At 49.4% G+C, this 16140-nt stretch overlaps 1 protein-coding gene across 7 annotated transcripts in view; it reads right to left on the minus strand.

Annotated features, from left to right (window-relative positions):
* rcor2 (REST corepressor 2) overlaps window positions 1–16140 on the minus strand; it is a 225000-nt gene that overhangs the window by 42687 nt on the left and 166173 nt on the right. For 4 of the 7 annotated variants that reach the window (XM_072246011.1, XM_072246006.1, XM_072246007.1 and 1 more), the window contains one exon: window positions 137–331. In XM_072246011.1, coding sequence (XP_072102112.1) covers window positions 137–331 — 195 coding nt within the window. Of the gene's footprint in view, window positions 1–136; window positions 332–15259; window positions 15576–15708; window positions 15878–16140 lie in introns of those variants that run through there. The other 3 variants (XM_072246012.1, XM_072246010.1, XM_072246009.1) reach the window with 3 other exon arrangements.

A 16140-nucleotide genomic window follows, 5' to 3' on the forward strand; every position in this document is an offset into this window, starting at 1 on the left:
ATGGAGGAGAGATGGTGATGGGTGATCAGACAAGAGCAGGTGGGCAGGGGGGGGTCAGAGGAATAGAAGGGTGATAGGGAGAGGGGGTAACAATGAGGAGGGTAAATGAGGGACTGGGTCCGATGGAGGTGCCCACCATGCAGTCCATGCTGCTCTCGCTTCTTCCACTCGATGGAGAGGACGGACATGGCTGCGTGCGGCTGCTCCTCGTCGCTGCTCTCCTCCTCCTCCGACTCCCGGAGCTGTTGGCTCCCGTTGTTCAGGCCCTTCATCCTGGCTCCCCGGGAGAGTATTCCCGCCGAGCCCGGCTTCTCCATCATCACCGGCATCACTGGCCCAGAGAGGGGTGGGGGGGTGGGGGGGGGAGGAGAGAAAGAGGCAGCCAGTCAGGAGACAGCAGTTTACCGATCCTCCACAGGAAGGTGACTGGAAACTTCCCAGCCACGGCTGAATTCCAAAGTCGAAGTAAATTTATGATCAAAGTCCGCGCACGTCGGTCTGACAGGTCGCATCAACGTCTGGTACGGAGGCTCCCATGCACAGGGTTGGATAAAACTGCAAAGGGTCATAAACTCAGCCAGGCATAGCCTTCCCCACCGTCAAGGACATCAACAAAGAAAAAAATGGCATCCATCATTAAGGACGTCCAACATGCATGACACTCCCTCTTCTCATCACCACCATCAAGGTGGAGGTACAAGAGTCTGGAGACACAGACTTGACGTTTCAGGAACAGCTTCTTCCCCTCCTACATCAGATCTCTCAACGCACAATGAACCCATGAACACTACCTCGCCACCTTTTTGCTCTTTTTTTATGTATTACACTGTACCACTGCCTCAAGACATCACATTTCATATCAGAACCGAACCAGGTTCCCAGTCTATCACCTTGAGACTCATTTTCTTGCAGGCATTTACAAGAAAGTAAAGAAATTGAGCTGAATTTATGAAAAACTATACAAAAAGATGGGACGACCAACCAACGTGCAAAAGTAGGCAAGTTGTGCAAATAAAAAAAATACTGATAGTGTGTGTTGAAAAGAGTCCTCGAAGGCCAGTCTATAGGTTGTGGGATCAGTTCAGTGTTGGGGTGAGTGAAGTTACCCACACCGGTTCAGGAGCCTGATGGCTGAGGGGTAATAACTGTCCCTGAACCCGGTAGTGTGGGTATCAAGGCTCCTGTACGTCCTGCCCAAGGGTAATAGGATTTCTTTGTAGCTAGGAAGTTGAAAGCAGGAATTTTGATTTGCAGTGTCTGTGGAGAAAGACAGATGGTCGAGGGGTGGATATACGACCCTTTTCAAGTTTAATCGTCATTCAACCATACATAGTTATGAAGAGCACTGCATACACAGAACCCTTAGTATTATTAAGGTTCCCACCCATCCATCCAGCATCCTCTTTGATTTTCTACCATCAGGCAGGAGACTCCGATGCATAAAAACAAAAACAGTCAGGATGAGAAACAATTCCTTCCCTCAGGCCATGAGGCTTCTGAACTCCCTGCCACATCGCATTCGAAGTGTCACCAGATAATTTGCACTGTACCCTACAATATTTAAATTTATGACTTTACTTTGTTCACATGCAATTCATTTGTACATTTAATTCTTACTTTCCTGAGTTACTGTGTGTCATGTGTACTCTCCTGGTTCGGAGAAACGTCATCTCGTTTGACGGTTAAATGACAATAGACTTGACTTAAACAGAGCCAAACAGTGTCCCTGCAGCACCAAGGTGAAGACACAGCACCAACAGCCACCCACACCAAAGGCAGGTATAATTACCATAGCGGAACACTAAAAATGTATCCCAACTCCCTGACTGTCACATCCCATAGATTGATAGTGCGTGGGATGTTGTCCTTTTCCTCAAGTTCCTGAAGCAGCCTGCTTCTCGCTCCAGAATCCAACATGTGCAGTCTCCCACGCCTCCATTCTGATCTAAACGCCAGACTTATCGGATGCAACCGTTTTGACACATGGGAAAGGAGGTGTAAACGCTTCCCACAGCCTTGGGAAATCAGCCAACTTAATCAAAGACTCCTCCCACTCCAGTCACCCACTCTCCTCTCACCCCCCACACCCCCCTTTCCATCGGGCAGAAAGTACAAAGGCTAGAGAACACGCACCACCAGGCTCAAGGACAGCTCTGGCCCACTGCTACCAGATGCTCGAACGGTCCTCTACCCTTGATCTCTTCAGTCCATCTCACGGTGACCCTTGCACTTTATCCACCTGTGATGCACTCTCTTGGTAAAGGATTAACTTTGTCACGAGCACGTGTAAACCTACAGTGAAATGTTTTGCTTGTGTTAACAACAAACACAGACCGAGGATGTGCTGGGAGAAGCCTGCAAGTGTCACCACGCATCCAGTGTCAACGTAGCATCCCCACAACTCACTACCAGGACACCCACATGGTCACGGAGAGAACGTACAAACTCGTTTGGCAGGATTCGAATCCCAGTCTTGTGCTGTAGTATCCAAGTCTTTTGCTAAACGCTACACTACTGAGCCACCCTAATAACTCCCTGTAATTTCACTCTGCAGCCTCTTCCCCCTTTGTGTTCCCTGAATGGGCACAACACTATCACAACTCAGGACACGGGAATTGTTTGCTCAATTCCCACGTCCTCTGCAAGAAAGTTGGTTCATTCTTCCTGTGACCGCATGGGTTTCATCCGGGTACCCTGGTTTCCTCCCACAGTCCAAAGACATACCGGTTAGTAGGTTAGTTGGTCTTTGCAAATTGTCCCGTGATTAGGCTAGGGTTAAATCGGTGGGTTGCTAGACAGTGTGGCTCAGTGGGTCGGACAGGTCTGTTCTGCATCTCTGAATTGAACTAAATCAATTATGTACAAAAGTATGGAATGCTCTGTCTAGATAGCACACAAATAAGAGCTTTTCCGTTTACAAAACTGTGCAAAAGGCTTAGGCATATATAATAACATTCTGTAAAGTGTGGGCATGTGGCCAAGTGGTTAAGGCATTGGATTAGCTACCTGAAGGTCGTGAGTTCGAGCCCCAGCCGAGGGAACGTGTTGCGTCCTTGAGCAAGGCACTTAATCACACATTGCTCTGCGATGACACCGGTGCCAAGCTGTATGGGTCCTAATGCCCTTCCCTTAGACAACATTGGTGTCGTGGAGAGGGGAGACTTGCAGCATGGGCAACTGCCGGTCTTCCACACAACCTTGCCCAGGCCTGCGCCCTGGAGAGTGAAGACTTTCCAGGCGCAGATCCATGGTCGCGCAAGACTAACGGATGCCATTATCTGTAAAGCGAGGATGCTTTCAAAAGTAATGAAAAGTTTCTCAATATCAAAAATTTACTATAAAGAGCTGTCAACAGTAACAAAAATAAATCAGATCAGTACTTGGTGTGACTATCCCTTGCCTTCAAAACTGCATCAATTCTCTTTGGTACTTCCACAACACGCTGGAGGAACTCAGCCACAAACGCTGACTGTTCGTTTCCACGGATGCTGCCTGACCTGCTGAGTCCCTCCAGCATGTTGTGCGTGTTGCTTTGACCCCAGCATCTGCAGAGTATTTTGTGTTTACTCTTTGGTACTTCCCTTTTCAAGGTGGCTGGGAGTCCTGTCAGAGTCCAGAATCTACAGCTACTCAAACCGTGGTTTTTCACGGCGGTGGGTTCCCGTTCTTGGGGTTCGCCGAGTGGCCCAGCATTTTTCGATATCTCCAGGAGGACGTGTGACCCTGCGGATGACTCAATTCCTCACCGGTGTTGCCGACTGAAACGCCCCTGATGGTGTTGTGTGATGGATGAAAATCTGCTTGTACTTCCCAGCACCGAAGATTCCATTAATCCTGACCAGATCACCAACTCCATTTGCAGAAATGCAGCCCTAAACATGCAGGGAACCTCACTGTTGGCTGCAGACACTCGTCCATGCAGCGCTCTCTTCTATGGACAAACTGCCTCCTACCGGAGCCAAAATTTCAGATTTTGAGTTGTCAATGCAGAGCATCTGCTGCCCTTTGGACAGTGCCCCAGTCCTTCTGTTTTTGGATGTAGGCGAATCTCTTGGCTTTGTTCACTTTGGTTCTTTAGCAACAACTCTTCCATGAAGACCACTTCTGACAAGACTTCACTGGACTGTCGAGGTCCACTGGACTCCAGTGGTTCCGAGCTGATAGCAGTACAGCACTTCTTCCAATTTAGAAGATCGCCTAGTTTGATGTATCTCTCATCTGCTGTAGTCAGTTTTCACGGCATTTCTGGTTCTCAACCCTGTCCGTTTTAACAGAATACATTTCTCTATAACATTCAATTTTTTTTTCTTGGAAAATGAATGTTCAGTAATCTAAAACTTGCTCTTTTCTACTGACACACTAATAAGACCAGAAGTAGGCCATTCAGTCCATCGAGTCTGCTCTGCCATTCAATCATGAGCTGATCCAATTTTTCCAGTGACCCCCTACTCCCCTGCTTTTACCCCATACCCTTTGATGCCCTGGCTAATCAAGGACCTATCAATCTCTGCCTTAAATGCACCCAATGATTTGGCCTCCACAGCTGCTTGTGGCAACGAATTCCACAGATTTACCACCCTTTGACTAAAGTAATTTCTCCACATCTGTTCTAAATGGACGTCCTTCCATCCTGAAGTTGTGCCCTCTTGTCCTAGATTCCCCTACCATGGGAAATAACTTTGCCATATCTGATCTGTTCAGGCCTTTTAACATTTGGAATGTTTCTATGAGATTCCCCCCTCATTCTCCTGAACTCCAGGGAATACAGCCCAAGAGCTGACAGACATTCCTCATACGGTAACCCTTGCATTGCTGGAATCATTCTTGTGAATCTTCTCTGAACCCTCTCCAATGTCAGTATATCCTTTCTAAAATAAGGAGCCCAAAACTGCACACAATACTCCAAGTGTGGTCTCATGAGTGCCTTATAGAGCCTCAACATCACATCCCTGCTCTTATATTCTATACCTCTAGGAACGAATGCCACCATTGCATTCGCCTTCTTCATCACCGATTCAACCTGGAGGTTACCCTTAGGGTATCCTGCACAAGGACTCCCAAGTCCCTTTGCATCTCTGCATTTTGAATTCTCTCCCCATCTAAATAATAGTTTGCCCATTTATTTCTTCCACCAAAGTGTACAACCATATGTTTTCCAACATTGTATTTCATTTGTCACTTCTTTGCCCATTTCCCTAAACTATCTAAGTCTCTCTGCAGGTTCTCGGTTTCCTCAACACTACCCACTCCTTCACCTATCTTTGTATCATTGGCAAATTTAGCCACAAATCCATTAATCCCAAAGTCCAAATCACTGACATACATCGTAAAAAGCAGCGGTCCCAACACTGACTCCTGTGGAACTCCACTGGTAACCAGCAGCCAGCCACCCACTCTCTGCCGATCAGCCAATGCTCCACCCACGCTAGTAACTTCCCTGTAATTCCATATGATCTTATCTTGCTAAGCAGTCTCATATGCGGCACCTTGTCAAAGGCCTTCTGAAAATCCAAGTACACCAAATCTACTGCATCTCCTTTGTCTAACTTGCTTGTAATTTCCTCAAAAAATTGCAGGTGCTTAGGCAGGAAACCATGCTGGCTTTGGCCTATCTTGTCATGTGCCCCCAGGTATTCCGTAATCTCATCCCTAATAATCGATTCCAACAACTTCCCAACCACTAATGTCAGGCTAACAGGTCTATGGTTTCCTTTCTGCTGTCTCCCACCTTTCTTAAATAGCGGAGTAACACTTGCAATTTTCCAGTCATTGGGTACAATGCCAGAATCTATTGATTCTTGAAAGATCACTGTTAATGCCTCCGCAATCTCTCCAGCTACTTCCTTCAGAACTTGAGGGTGCATTCCATTAGGTCCAGGAGATTTATCCACCCTTAGACCATTAAGCTTCCTGAGCATCTTCTCAGTCATAATTTTCACTGCACATACTTCACTTCCCTGATACCCTTAAATGTCCAGTATACTGCAGATGTCTTCCACTGTGAAGACTGATGCAGGATATGCATTCAGTTCCTCTGCCATCTCTGCGTCTCTCATTACAATATCTCCAGCATCATTTTCTATTGGTCCCATATCTACTATCAACTCTCTTTTACCCTTCATATACTTAAAAAAGCTTTTAGTATCTTCTTTGATGTTAGTTGCCAGCTTCCTTTCATAATTCATCTTTTCCTTCCTAATAACCTTCTTAGTTTCCTTCTGCAGGTTTTTAAAAAGCTTTCCAATCCTCTATCTTCCCACTAGCTTTGGCTTCCTTGTATACCCTCTCTTTTGCCTTTACTTTGGCTCTGACATCACTTGTCAGCCACAGTAGTGTTCTTCCATTCAAAAATGTCTTATTTGAAATATATCTGTCTTGCACTTCCCTCATTTTTTGCAGAAACTCCAGCCATTGCTGCTCTGCTGTCCTTCCTACTAGTGTCCCTTCCCAGTCAACCTTGGCCAGTTCCCCTCTCATGCCATTGTAATTTCCTTTATTCCACTGAAATACTGACACATTGGAATTTAGTTTCTCCTCAAATTTCAAAGTAAACTCGATCATATTGTGATCACTGTTCCCTAAGGGTTCCTTAACCTCAAGCTCTATCACCTCCGTATCATTGCACAACACCCAATCCAGCACAGCCGATCCCCTAATGGGCTCAACAACAAGCTGTTCTAAAAAGCCATCCCTTAGACATTCTACAAATTCTCCTCTTGAGATCCAGTGCTGGCCTGGTTTTCCAAATCCACTTTCATGTTAAAATCCCCAACAATTATCATGACATTGCCCTTCTGACACACCTTTTCTATCTCCTGCTATAATTTGTAATCAACAGCCCGGCTGCTGTTTGGAGGCCTGTATACAACTGCCATTAGGGTCCTTTTACCCCTGCATTTCTTAACTCAATCCATAGAGACTCTACACCTGATCCTCTGCCATTCCTTTCTAACGATTTACTGCAAAAGACAAAAAATAAAAATCTGAAACAAAATTTATATTAAATAACTTAGGGTGCCTAAGACTTTTGCACAGTACTCTATGCTGGTACCAACAATAATAATAAACAGATTCTGAAAATCTCCACTACTGGAATCTCTAAGACCATGAGCAGAATTAAGCCGTTTGGCCCATCCAGTCTACCCCATTTCATCATGGCTGATCCATTTTCCCTCTCAGCCCCAATCTCCTGCCTTCTGTCCGTATCCCTTCATGCCCTGACCAATCACGAATCTATAAAGCCCTGCCTTAAATATACCCACAGACTTGGTCTCCACAGCTGTCCGTGGCAAAGAATTCCACAGATTCACCACTGTCTGGCAAAAGAAATTCCTTCTCATCTCTGTTCTAAAAAGATGAGGCTGTGTCCTCTGGTCTTACTCTCTCCCACTAAAGGAAACGTCCTCTCCGCATCCACTCTATCGAGGCCTTTCACCATTCGCTAGGTTTCAATGAGGTCACCCCTCATCTTTCTGAACTCTACTGAATACAGGCCAAGAGTCATTAAAACGCTCTTCAAATGACAAGCCATTCAATTCTGGAATCATCTTTGTGAACCTACTTTGAAGCCTGTCCAGGGTCAGCACATCCTTTCTCAGACTAGAGGCCCAAAGCTGCTCTCAATACTCCAAGTGAGGCCTCATCAGTGCTTTATAAGGCGTCAACATCACATCTTTGATTTATATTCCAATCTGCTTGAAATGAATGCTAACATCGCACTTCCCTTCCTCACCAGAGACTCAACCTGCAAATTAACCTCTAGGGAATCCTGTGCAAGGACTCCCAAGTCACTTTGCACCTCAGATTTTTGAATTTTCACTCCATTTAGAAAAAAAGTCTACCCTTTTATTTCTTCCACAGTGCCGGGAAGTGCATACACTTCCCCACACTGTATTCCATCTGCCACTTCTTTGCCCAATTCTCCTAATGTCTAAGTCCGGCTGTAGCCTCTCTGCTTCCTCAACGCTATCTGCCGCTCCACATCGTCCACAAACTTTGCCACAAAGCCATCAATTCCCTCATCCAAGTCATTGATATAGAACATAAAAAGAAATGAATCTCTTTTACTGTTCAGGTGGAAGTTCACCACAATCACCCCATCAAGGCTAATATGGGCTTTTGAGCTGTCCTGGTGCAGAAGGCAAGATCCAAAGGACACTGAGTGTTTACGGTGCCAACAAAGACCCAGGCCAACCATCAGTCCTATAGCAGAGTGAGAGGATGCAAACATCCCACGGGCAGTGGCCTAAATCAGAATCGGGTTTAACATCACCAGTGTATGTCAGGAAATACATTGTTTTGCCGTAACAGTACTTTGCAATACACAAAAACTCTAAATAACAATAACATACAGTATAACAATTAAATTAGTGCAAAAGAAAGCGAGGTAGTGCTCATAGGTTCGCTGTCCATTCAGAAATCGGAGAGTGGAGGGGAAGAAGCTGTTCTAAAACATCTTCAGGCTCCTGCAGCAATGAGAAGAGGACATATCCTGGATGATGGGGGTCCTTAATGATGGATGCTGTCTTTCTGAGGCATCGCCTTCTGAAGAGTCAGACTAAGTGGGTTTCACACAGCCTACCACTGTGAGGATTCACTGCGATGCTTACAATCACCACATTGATTATCACTGACAAATTTACTTCCAGCACGGTAACAGGCTTTTCTGGCCCAATGAGCCCGTGATACCCAATTCAACCCAGATGGCTAATTAATCCACTAACCCGTATGTCTCTGGAATGTGCGAGGAAACAGCACCAAGAGGAAACCTAAGCAGTCACAGGGAATGAAAGTACAAACTCTTCATAGCGAGTGGTATGGTTTTCGAGTGTTACTTTAACCTCTGATTGAAGCCCCTTCACTGATGAAGATTAAGGGAATGTGGAGGGTGGGGGGGGGGGTTCCCTGATTTGGTTGCAACAGCAGCAAAACTGAACCCAGGTCACCAGTACCACTAGCCCCTGTGCTATTGTGCTGCCATGAAATTTCTTTTGCAACTGTAGCATAGTGCTATACTTTAAGATGTTACCACAAGTTACAAAAAGATTAAGGTAGAGCAGTGGATGTAGTGTATATGGATTTCAGTAAAGCACTTGATAAGGTTCCCCATGCAAGGCTCATTCAGAAAGTAATGAAGCATGGGATCCGAGGAGACCTTGCTTTGCGGATCCAGAATTGGCTTGCCCGCAGAAGGGTGGTTGTAGAGGGTTCATATTTTACACGGAGGTTGGTCACCAGTGGTGTTCCACAGGGATCTGTTCTGGGACCCACCCACCTTTGTGATTTTTATAAATAACCTGGACGAGGAAGAAGGGTGGGTTAGTAAATCTGCTCATGACACAATGGTTGGGGGTGTTGTGGATAGTCATAGTCATACTTTATTGATCCCAGGGGAAATTGGATAGACTGGAGGGTTGTCAAGAGGTTACAGCCGGACATCAACAGGATGCAAAACTGGGCTGAGAAGTGGCAGATGGAGTTCAACCCAGGCAAGTGTGAAGTGGTTCATTCAGTAGGTCAAGTTTGAAGACAGAATATAGTAAGACTCTTGGCAGTGTGGAGGATCAGAGAGATCTTGGGGTCCATGTCCATAGGACACTCAAAGCTGTTGTGCAGGTTGACAGTGTTGTTAAGAAGGTGTATGGTGTGATGGCCTTCATCAACCGTGGGATTGAGTTCAAGAGGCATGAGGTAATGTTACAGCTGTATAGGACCCTGGTCAGACCCCACTTGGAGTACTGTGGCTCAGTTCTGGTCACCTCACTACAGGAAGGATATAGAAACTATAGAATGGGTGCAGAGAAGATTTACAAGGATGTTGCTTGGATTGGGGAGCATGCCTTATGAGAATAGGTTGAGTGAACTTGGCCTTTTCTCCTTGGAGCGACAGAGGATCAGAGGTGACCTGATAGAGGTATATAAGATGATGAGAGGCACTGATCGTGTGGATAGCCAGAGGATTTTTCCCAGGGCTGAAAGGGCTAACATGAGGGGGGATAGTTTTAAGGTGCTTGGAAGTAGGTACAAGGGGGACATCAGAGGTAAGTTTTTCACACAGTGAGTGGTGGGTGTGTGGAATGCACTGCCTGCAACGGCAGTGGAGGCGGATACAATAGGGACTATTAAGAGACTCTTAGATAAGAACACAGAGCTTAGAAAAACGAAGGGCTATGCGCTAGGAAATTCTACGCCGTTTCTAGAGTAGGTTACATGGTTGGCACAACATTATGGGCCAAAGGGCCTGTAATTTGCTGTAAATTTCTATGGTTTACGGACATATTAAAAAAAAAACAAATAGTGCAAAACTACAGAGATGTGAGGTAATAGTCATTGACCACAGAGAGGAAGAGGCTGCCACCAAAGAATGAATTTCACAACATTCTGTACGTCACTGGCAATATCATTGATTCTGATGTCCAAAATCAATCCCGGGACACTAGAACCAGACATCGGGCACCACCCACCACTGGGCACCAGTCGGAATCTGTGGAATTCATTGCAGAGGCTGGCTGGCTCTTGATTGAGAAGCAGGTTCAGGGGGTACATGGGAAGGAGGTTTAAAAAAAATTGAATGGTGAAGCAATTGTGTGATGGGCCAAATGGCCTAATTCATCTCATATACCCCAACACACACACAGAAGCGCCTCCCTTTCTATCTCTGATTTAACAGACCCTGGACCAACTCACTCAGAGAACAACCTCTTCCTACTGAATCACATCACACCTCCCCCTACTGACCAAGGTGGCAGTGTCTGTTCAGGGACGGGGTTGAGGAGGTGGGGGGGGGTCACAGGAAGGAACGGCTTCCTGGAGCGCCTATGAATTGACACATCGCAGCTGGTGGGAAGGAGGTGGTGTACCGCCTGTGGCTTCAGGCGTCGTGGGGGGGGGGCGGGGGGAGAGAAAGAGAAGCAAAAACAGTCAGCTTCACACACAGAGGGGAGGAGGGTAGGAGTATGAGGAGGTGGGTGCCAGGGAGGGTAACGAGAAGGAAAAGGGGCGGGGGGGTAGGGGAAAGATTAAATGACTCATTCCTGTATCTCAGCAGCTAAATCCCCCGAGGCTACCTCCTTGAAAAATCAGTTCTGTGGCTTCCTGAGGTTGGGAAGGACAAAAAAAACAACACCGGTATTGACAGACAGCAAATAATCCCTGGCGAAGGAGCGAAAACCACCTTTGAATTACAGCCAACTCGGTCAGCGCTGGTAAGATTCCTCACACAAAGGGGTCCCGAGTCGTGGGGCACCCAAGGAGATTTTGAGACACAGATTTTTAACTGGGGATGCCGGCGGAAAAAGTGGGCATATCGAGTTGAGATTCAGATCAGCGGAGACCTCACGGAAACACTCCCCTCCCAGCTAGCTGTCACACTACAATTAGCCGAGGGACAGAGAGTCCTCTAGCACTAGATAGAACAGATGTGAGTGGTAGGGATTACAAACAACCTCTGTTAATGCCTTAAAGAGACGTCCTCGTGCAGATGAACACAAAGCACGTCTCACTGGGAGGCCAGAGCTCTGCATCAACACCCCTGCCAGGTTCTGTCACCGACCAGACGACCCGTCTCCCCTTCCCCCTACCTCTGAAGCCGATATACATTCCAGACTCTGCATACACTTGCCCTGCGGAGGAGGCAGGTTACAGCGCTCTGTCCCAGTCCTGGGCTGCTTGCGGTTCATGGCCCCCCCGGCCGTGTTTCTAACAGCGCAGAGGCACCATCGTGGACTCCAAGGAGCCCAGAGAGCATGACAATCTCCAGCCGAGTGGCTTCCCCTCCCTTTCAGAGACACATGGAACTCGGTTCCCGAGGTTTGAGGTACAAATCAACACCAATGCCTCAAAACTGCGTCCAAAAAAACTCCATCGAATACCCTCCCCTTCCAAACCCCACATCCAGTGTCCAATACCCCCTTCCAAACCCCACATCCAGTGTCCAATACCCTCCTTCCAAACCCCACATCCAGTGTCCAATACCCCCCTTTCAAACAGTGTCCAAAACCCCCCTTCCAAACCCCACGTCCAAACAGTATCCAATACCCCCTTCCAAACCCCACATCCAGTGTCCAATACCCCCCTTTCAAACAGTGTCCAAAACCCCCCTTCCAAACCCCACGTCCAAACAGTATCCAATACCCCCTTCCAAACCCCACATCCAGTGTCCAATACCCCCTTCCAAACCCCACATCCAGTGTCCAATACCCCCTTCCAAACCCCTCATCCAGTGTCCAATACCCTCCTTCCAAACCCCCCATCCAGTGTCCAATACCCCCTTCCAAACCCCACATCCAGTGTCCAATACCCCCTTCCAAACCCCACATCCAGTGTCCAATACCCCCCTTTCAAACAGTGTCCAAAACCCCCCTTCCAAACCCCACGTCCAAACAGTATCCAATACCCCCTTCCAAACCCCACATCCAGTGTCCAATACCCCCCTTTCAAACAGTGTCCAAAACCCCCCTTCCAAACCCCACGTCCAAACAGTATCCAATACCCCCTTCCAAACCCCACATCCAGTGTCCAATACCCCCTTCCAAACCCCACATCCAGTGTCCAATACCCCCTTCCAAACCCCTCATCCAGTGTCCAATACCCTCCTTCCAAACCCCCCATCCAGTGTCCAATACCCCCTTCCAAACCCCACATCCAGTGTCCAATACCCTCCTTCCAAACCCCACATCCAGTGTCCAATACTCCCCTTCCAAACCCCACATCCAGTGTCCAATACCCCCTTCCAAACCCCACATCCAGTGTCCAATACCCCCCTTTCAAACAGTGTCCAAAACCCCCCTTCCAAACCCCACGTCCAAACAGTATCCAATACCCCCTTCCAAACCCCACATCCAGTGTCCAATACCCCCCTTCCAAACCCCACGTCCAAACAGTATCCAATACCCCCTTCCAAACCCCACATCCAGTGTCCAATACCCCCTTCCAAACCCCACATCCAGTGTCCAATACCCCCCTTTCAAACCCCACATCCAGTGTCCAATATCCCCCTTCCAAACCCCACATCCAAACAGTCCAATACCCTCCCCTTCCAAACCCCACATCCAGTGTCCAATACCCCCTTCCAAACCCCACATCCAAACAGTCCAATACCCTCCCCTTCCAAACCCCACATCCAGTGTCCAGTATCCCCTTCCAAACCCCTCATCCAGTGTCCAATACCCCCTTCCAAACTCCACATCCAGTGTCCAATACCCCCTTCCAAACCCCACATCCAAACAGTGTCCAATACCCCCTTTCAAACCCCACATCCAGTGTCCAATACCCCCTTCCAAACCCCACATCCAAACCATGTCCAATACCCTCCCCTTCCAAACCCCACATCCAGTGTCCAATATCCCCCTTCCAAACCTCACATCCAAACAGTCCAATACCCTCGCCTTCCAAACCCCACATCCAGTATCCAATACCCTTCCCTTCCAAACCCCACATCCAGTGTCCAATATCCTCCTTCCAAACCCCACATCCAGTATCCAATACCCTCCCCTTCCAAACCCCACATCCAGTGTCCAATATCCTCCTTCCAAACCCCACATCCAGTGTCCAATACCCCCTTCCAAACCCCACATCCAAACAGTCCAATACCCCCTTCCAAACCCCACATCCAGTGTCCAATACCCCCCTTCCAAACCCCACATCCAAACAGTCCAATACCCCCTTCCAAACCCCACATCCAAACAGTGTCCAATACTCCCCTTCCAAACCCCACATCCAGTGTCCAATACTCCCCTTCCAAACCCCACATCCAGTGTCCAAAACCCCCCTTCCAAACCCCACATCCAGTGTCCAATACTCCCCTTCCAAACCCCACATCCAGTGTCCAATACCCCCTTCCAAACCCCACATCCAGTGTCCAATACCCCCTTCCAAACACCACATCCAGTGTCCAATACCCCCTTCCAAACCCCACATCCAGTGTCCAATACCCTCCTTCCAAACCCCACATCCAGTGTCCAATACCCTCCTTCCAAACCCCACATCCAAACAGTCCAATACCCCCTTCCAAACCCCACATCCAGTGTCCAATACCCTCCCCTTCCAAACCCACATCCCAACAGTGTCCAATACCCGCTTCCAAACCTCACATCCAAATGACTCCCTACCCATCCTATCTCTACCCTACCACTGATCCCTCACTCACCCTCCTCTCTCCCCTACCCCTCATCCTCCCCTATCCTTCTTCATTGTCCCCTCTCCCCTACCCCTCATCCTCAACTTCCCCTCTCCCCTCATCCTCAACTTCCCCTCTCCCCTCATCCTCAACCTCCCCTACCCCTACCTCTCATCCTCAACCTCCCCATTTCCCTACTTCTCATCCTCATCTCACCCCTACCCCTCATCCTCATCATCCCCCTCAGCCCTATCCCTCCTACCACCTCACCCCTACCCCTCATCCTCATCTTCCTCCTCACCCCTACCCCTCATCCTCACCTTCCTCCTCATCCTACCCCCATCCTCATCGTCCCCCTCACCCTACCCCTCATCATCTTCCTCCTCACCCCTACCCCTCATCCTCACCTTCCTCCTCATCCTACCATCATCGTCCCCTCACCCTACCCCTCATCATCTTCCTCCTCACCCGTACCCCTCATCATCTTCCTCCTCACCCCTACCCTCATCCTCGTCTTCCTCCTCATCCTACCCCCATCCTCATCGTCCCCCTCACCCTACCCCTCATCCTCATCTTCCTCCTCACCTGTACCCATCATCTTCCTCCTCACCCCTACCCTCATCCTCTTCATCCCCTCACCCCTACCCCTCATCTTCCTCATCACCCCACCCCTCATCCTTCCCCTTACCCCTACTCTTCCTCCTCCCCCTCTTCACTTCCCTTCATCTTCCCCTTCATCCTCACACTCCCTTACCATTGTTCCCTCGCTCATCCTCACCCTCCCCTACCCCTCATCCTCACCTACCATTGTTCCCTCACTCATCCTCCCCTACCCTTCATCCTCATACTCACCCTCCTCTAGCCATTGATCTCTCTCACCCTCCCCTACCATTGTTCCCTCATTCATCCTCCCCTACCCCTCATCCTCACCCTCCCCTACCATTGTTCCCATATTCATCCTCCCCTAACCCTCATCCTCACTCTCCCCTACCATTGTTCACTCACTCATCCTCCCCCTCCCCTACCACAGTTCCCTTACTCGCCGTCCCCTCATACTACCCCTTATCCTCACCTTACCCTACCCCTTCCCCTCATCCTCACACTCACGCCCTCCCCACTCCTCATCGTCCCGCTCCCTCCTACCTGTGAGGAAGCGCCTCCGGAGCCACTCCGCTCCTGCGCCGCCTCCAAGTGCGCGCTCCCTCCTCACCTCCTCCTCCTCCTCCTCTTTACTTCTTTCTTCCTTGCAGAGCCGCCGCTGCCGCCTGCCTGCGCCTCCCGTGCAAAGTGATCAATGCAGCGGGGAGTTTATTGTGCAAGCCGTGCCGGGCGTGTGCGATCCCGTTCCCCGAGTCCCGGGCGCCGGGTCCCCGGTCGCTCCCTCCGGCCGCGGCGGCACCTCCCGCCCGCAAACCCCCAGCGCGCGGCTCCGGTGCTCGCGCACAATGAGAGCCCGGCCCCGGCGCGAAAGTAGTGCCGGCAGCGAGCGCCGCCTCACCGAGCACCCACTCCACTCCCCACCCCACACCGCCCCCCCTCCGGCTGGAACCTTCCGCCCTCCTCCCAGGCCCTGACAAGAAAGTAAACCCTACCCTCGGAGCACGCTGCACTCCGCACGTCCCGTCCCGTCCCCTCCGGTGCTTTGCAAGCTGGAGGCGGTCCTGTCGGCTCCTTTTTATGTTTGCATTCGATTTGAAGCAGCGAGACAGAGCAAACTCGCCTGGGTCGCACGGGTGGGAGGGGTTGGTGGGCAATGGAGGGGGTTGCCTATGGCTGAGGGTCACTGGGGAGGTGATCACCCACCCCCGAGCCGCCTCTGCTCAAACTCGCCGGCGTATTTTTAGCTCCGGAGGAGGCAGGAAGCGGGAGGAATGGACTCCCTCAGAAGAGGCTGGTTCATGTGAGGTCAACGCGAGCCGATCCAAGAGGAATTCCATGCCCGGCAGTCCCAAGGAAGTGCGATGCCACCCCAGCCTGGCAAACCCACCCCAACACCGCGCCATGCCCACCCAACGCACACGGGT

The sequence above is a fragment of the Mobula birostris genome, chromosome 28 (assembly GCF_030028105.1).
Source record: "Mobula birostris isolate sMobBir1 chromosome 28, sMobBir1.hap1, whole genome shotgun sequence".
Lineage (NCBI taxonomy): Eukaryota > Metazoa > Chordata > Chondrichthyes > Myliobatiformes > Myliobatidae > Mobula > Mobula birostris.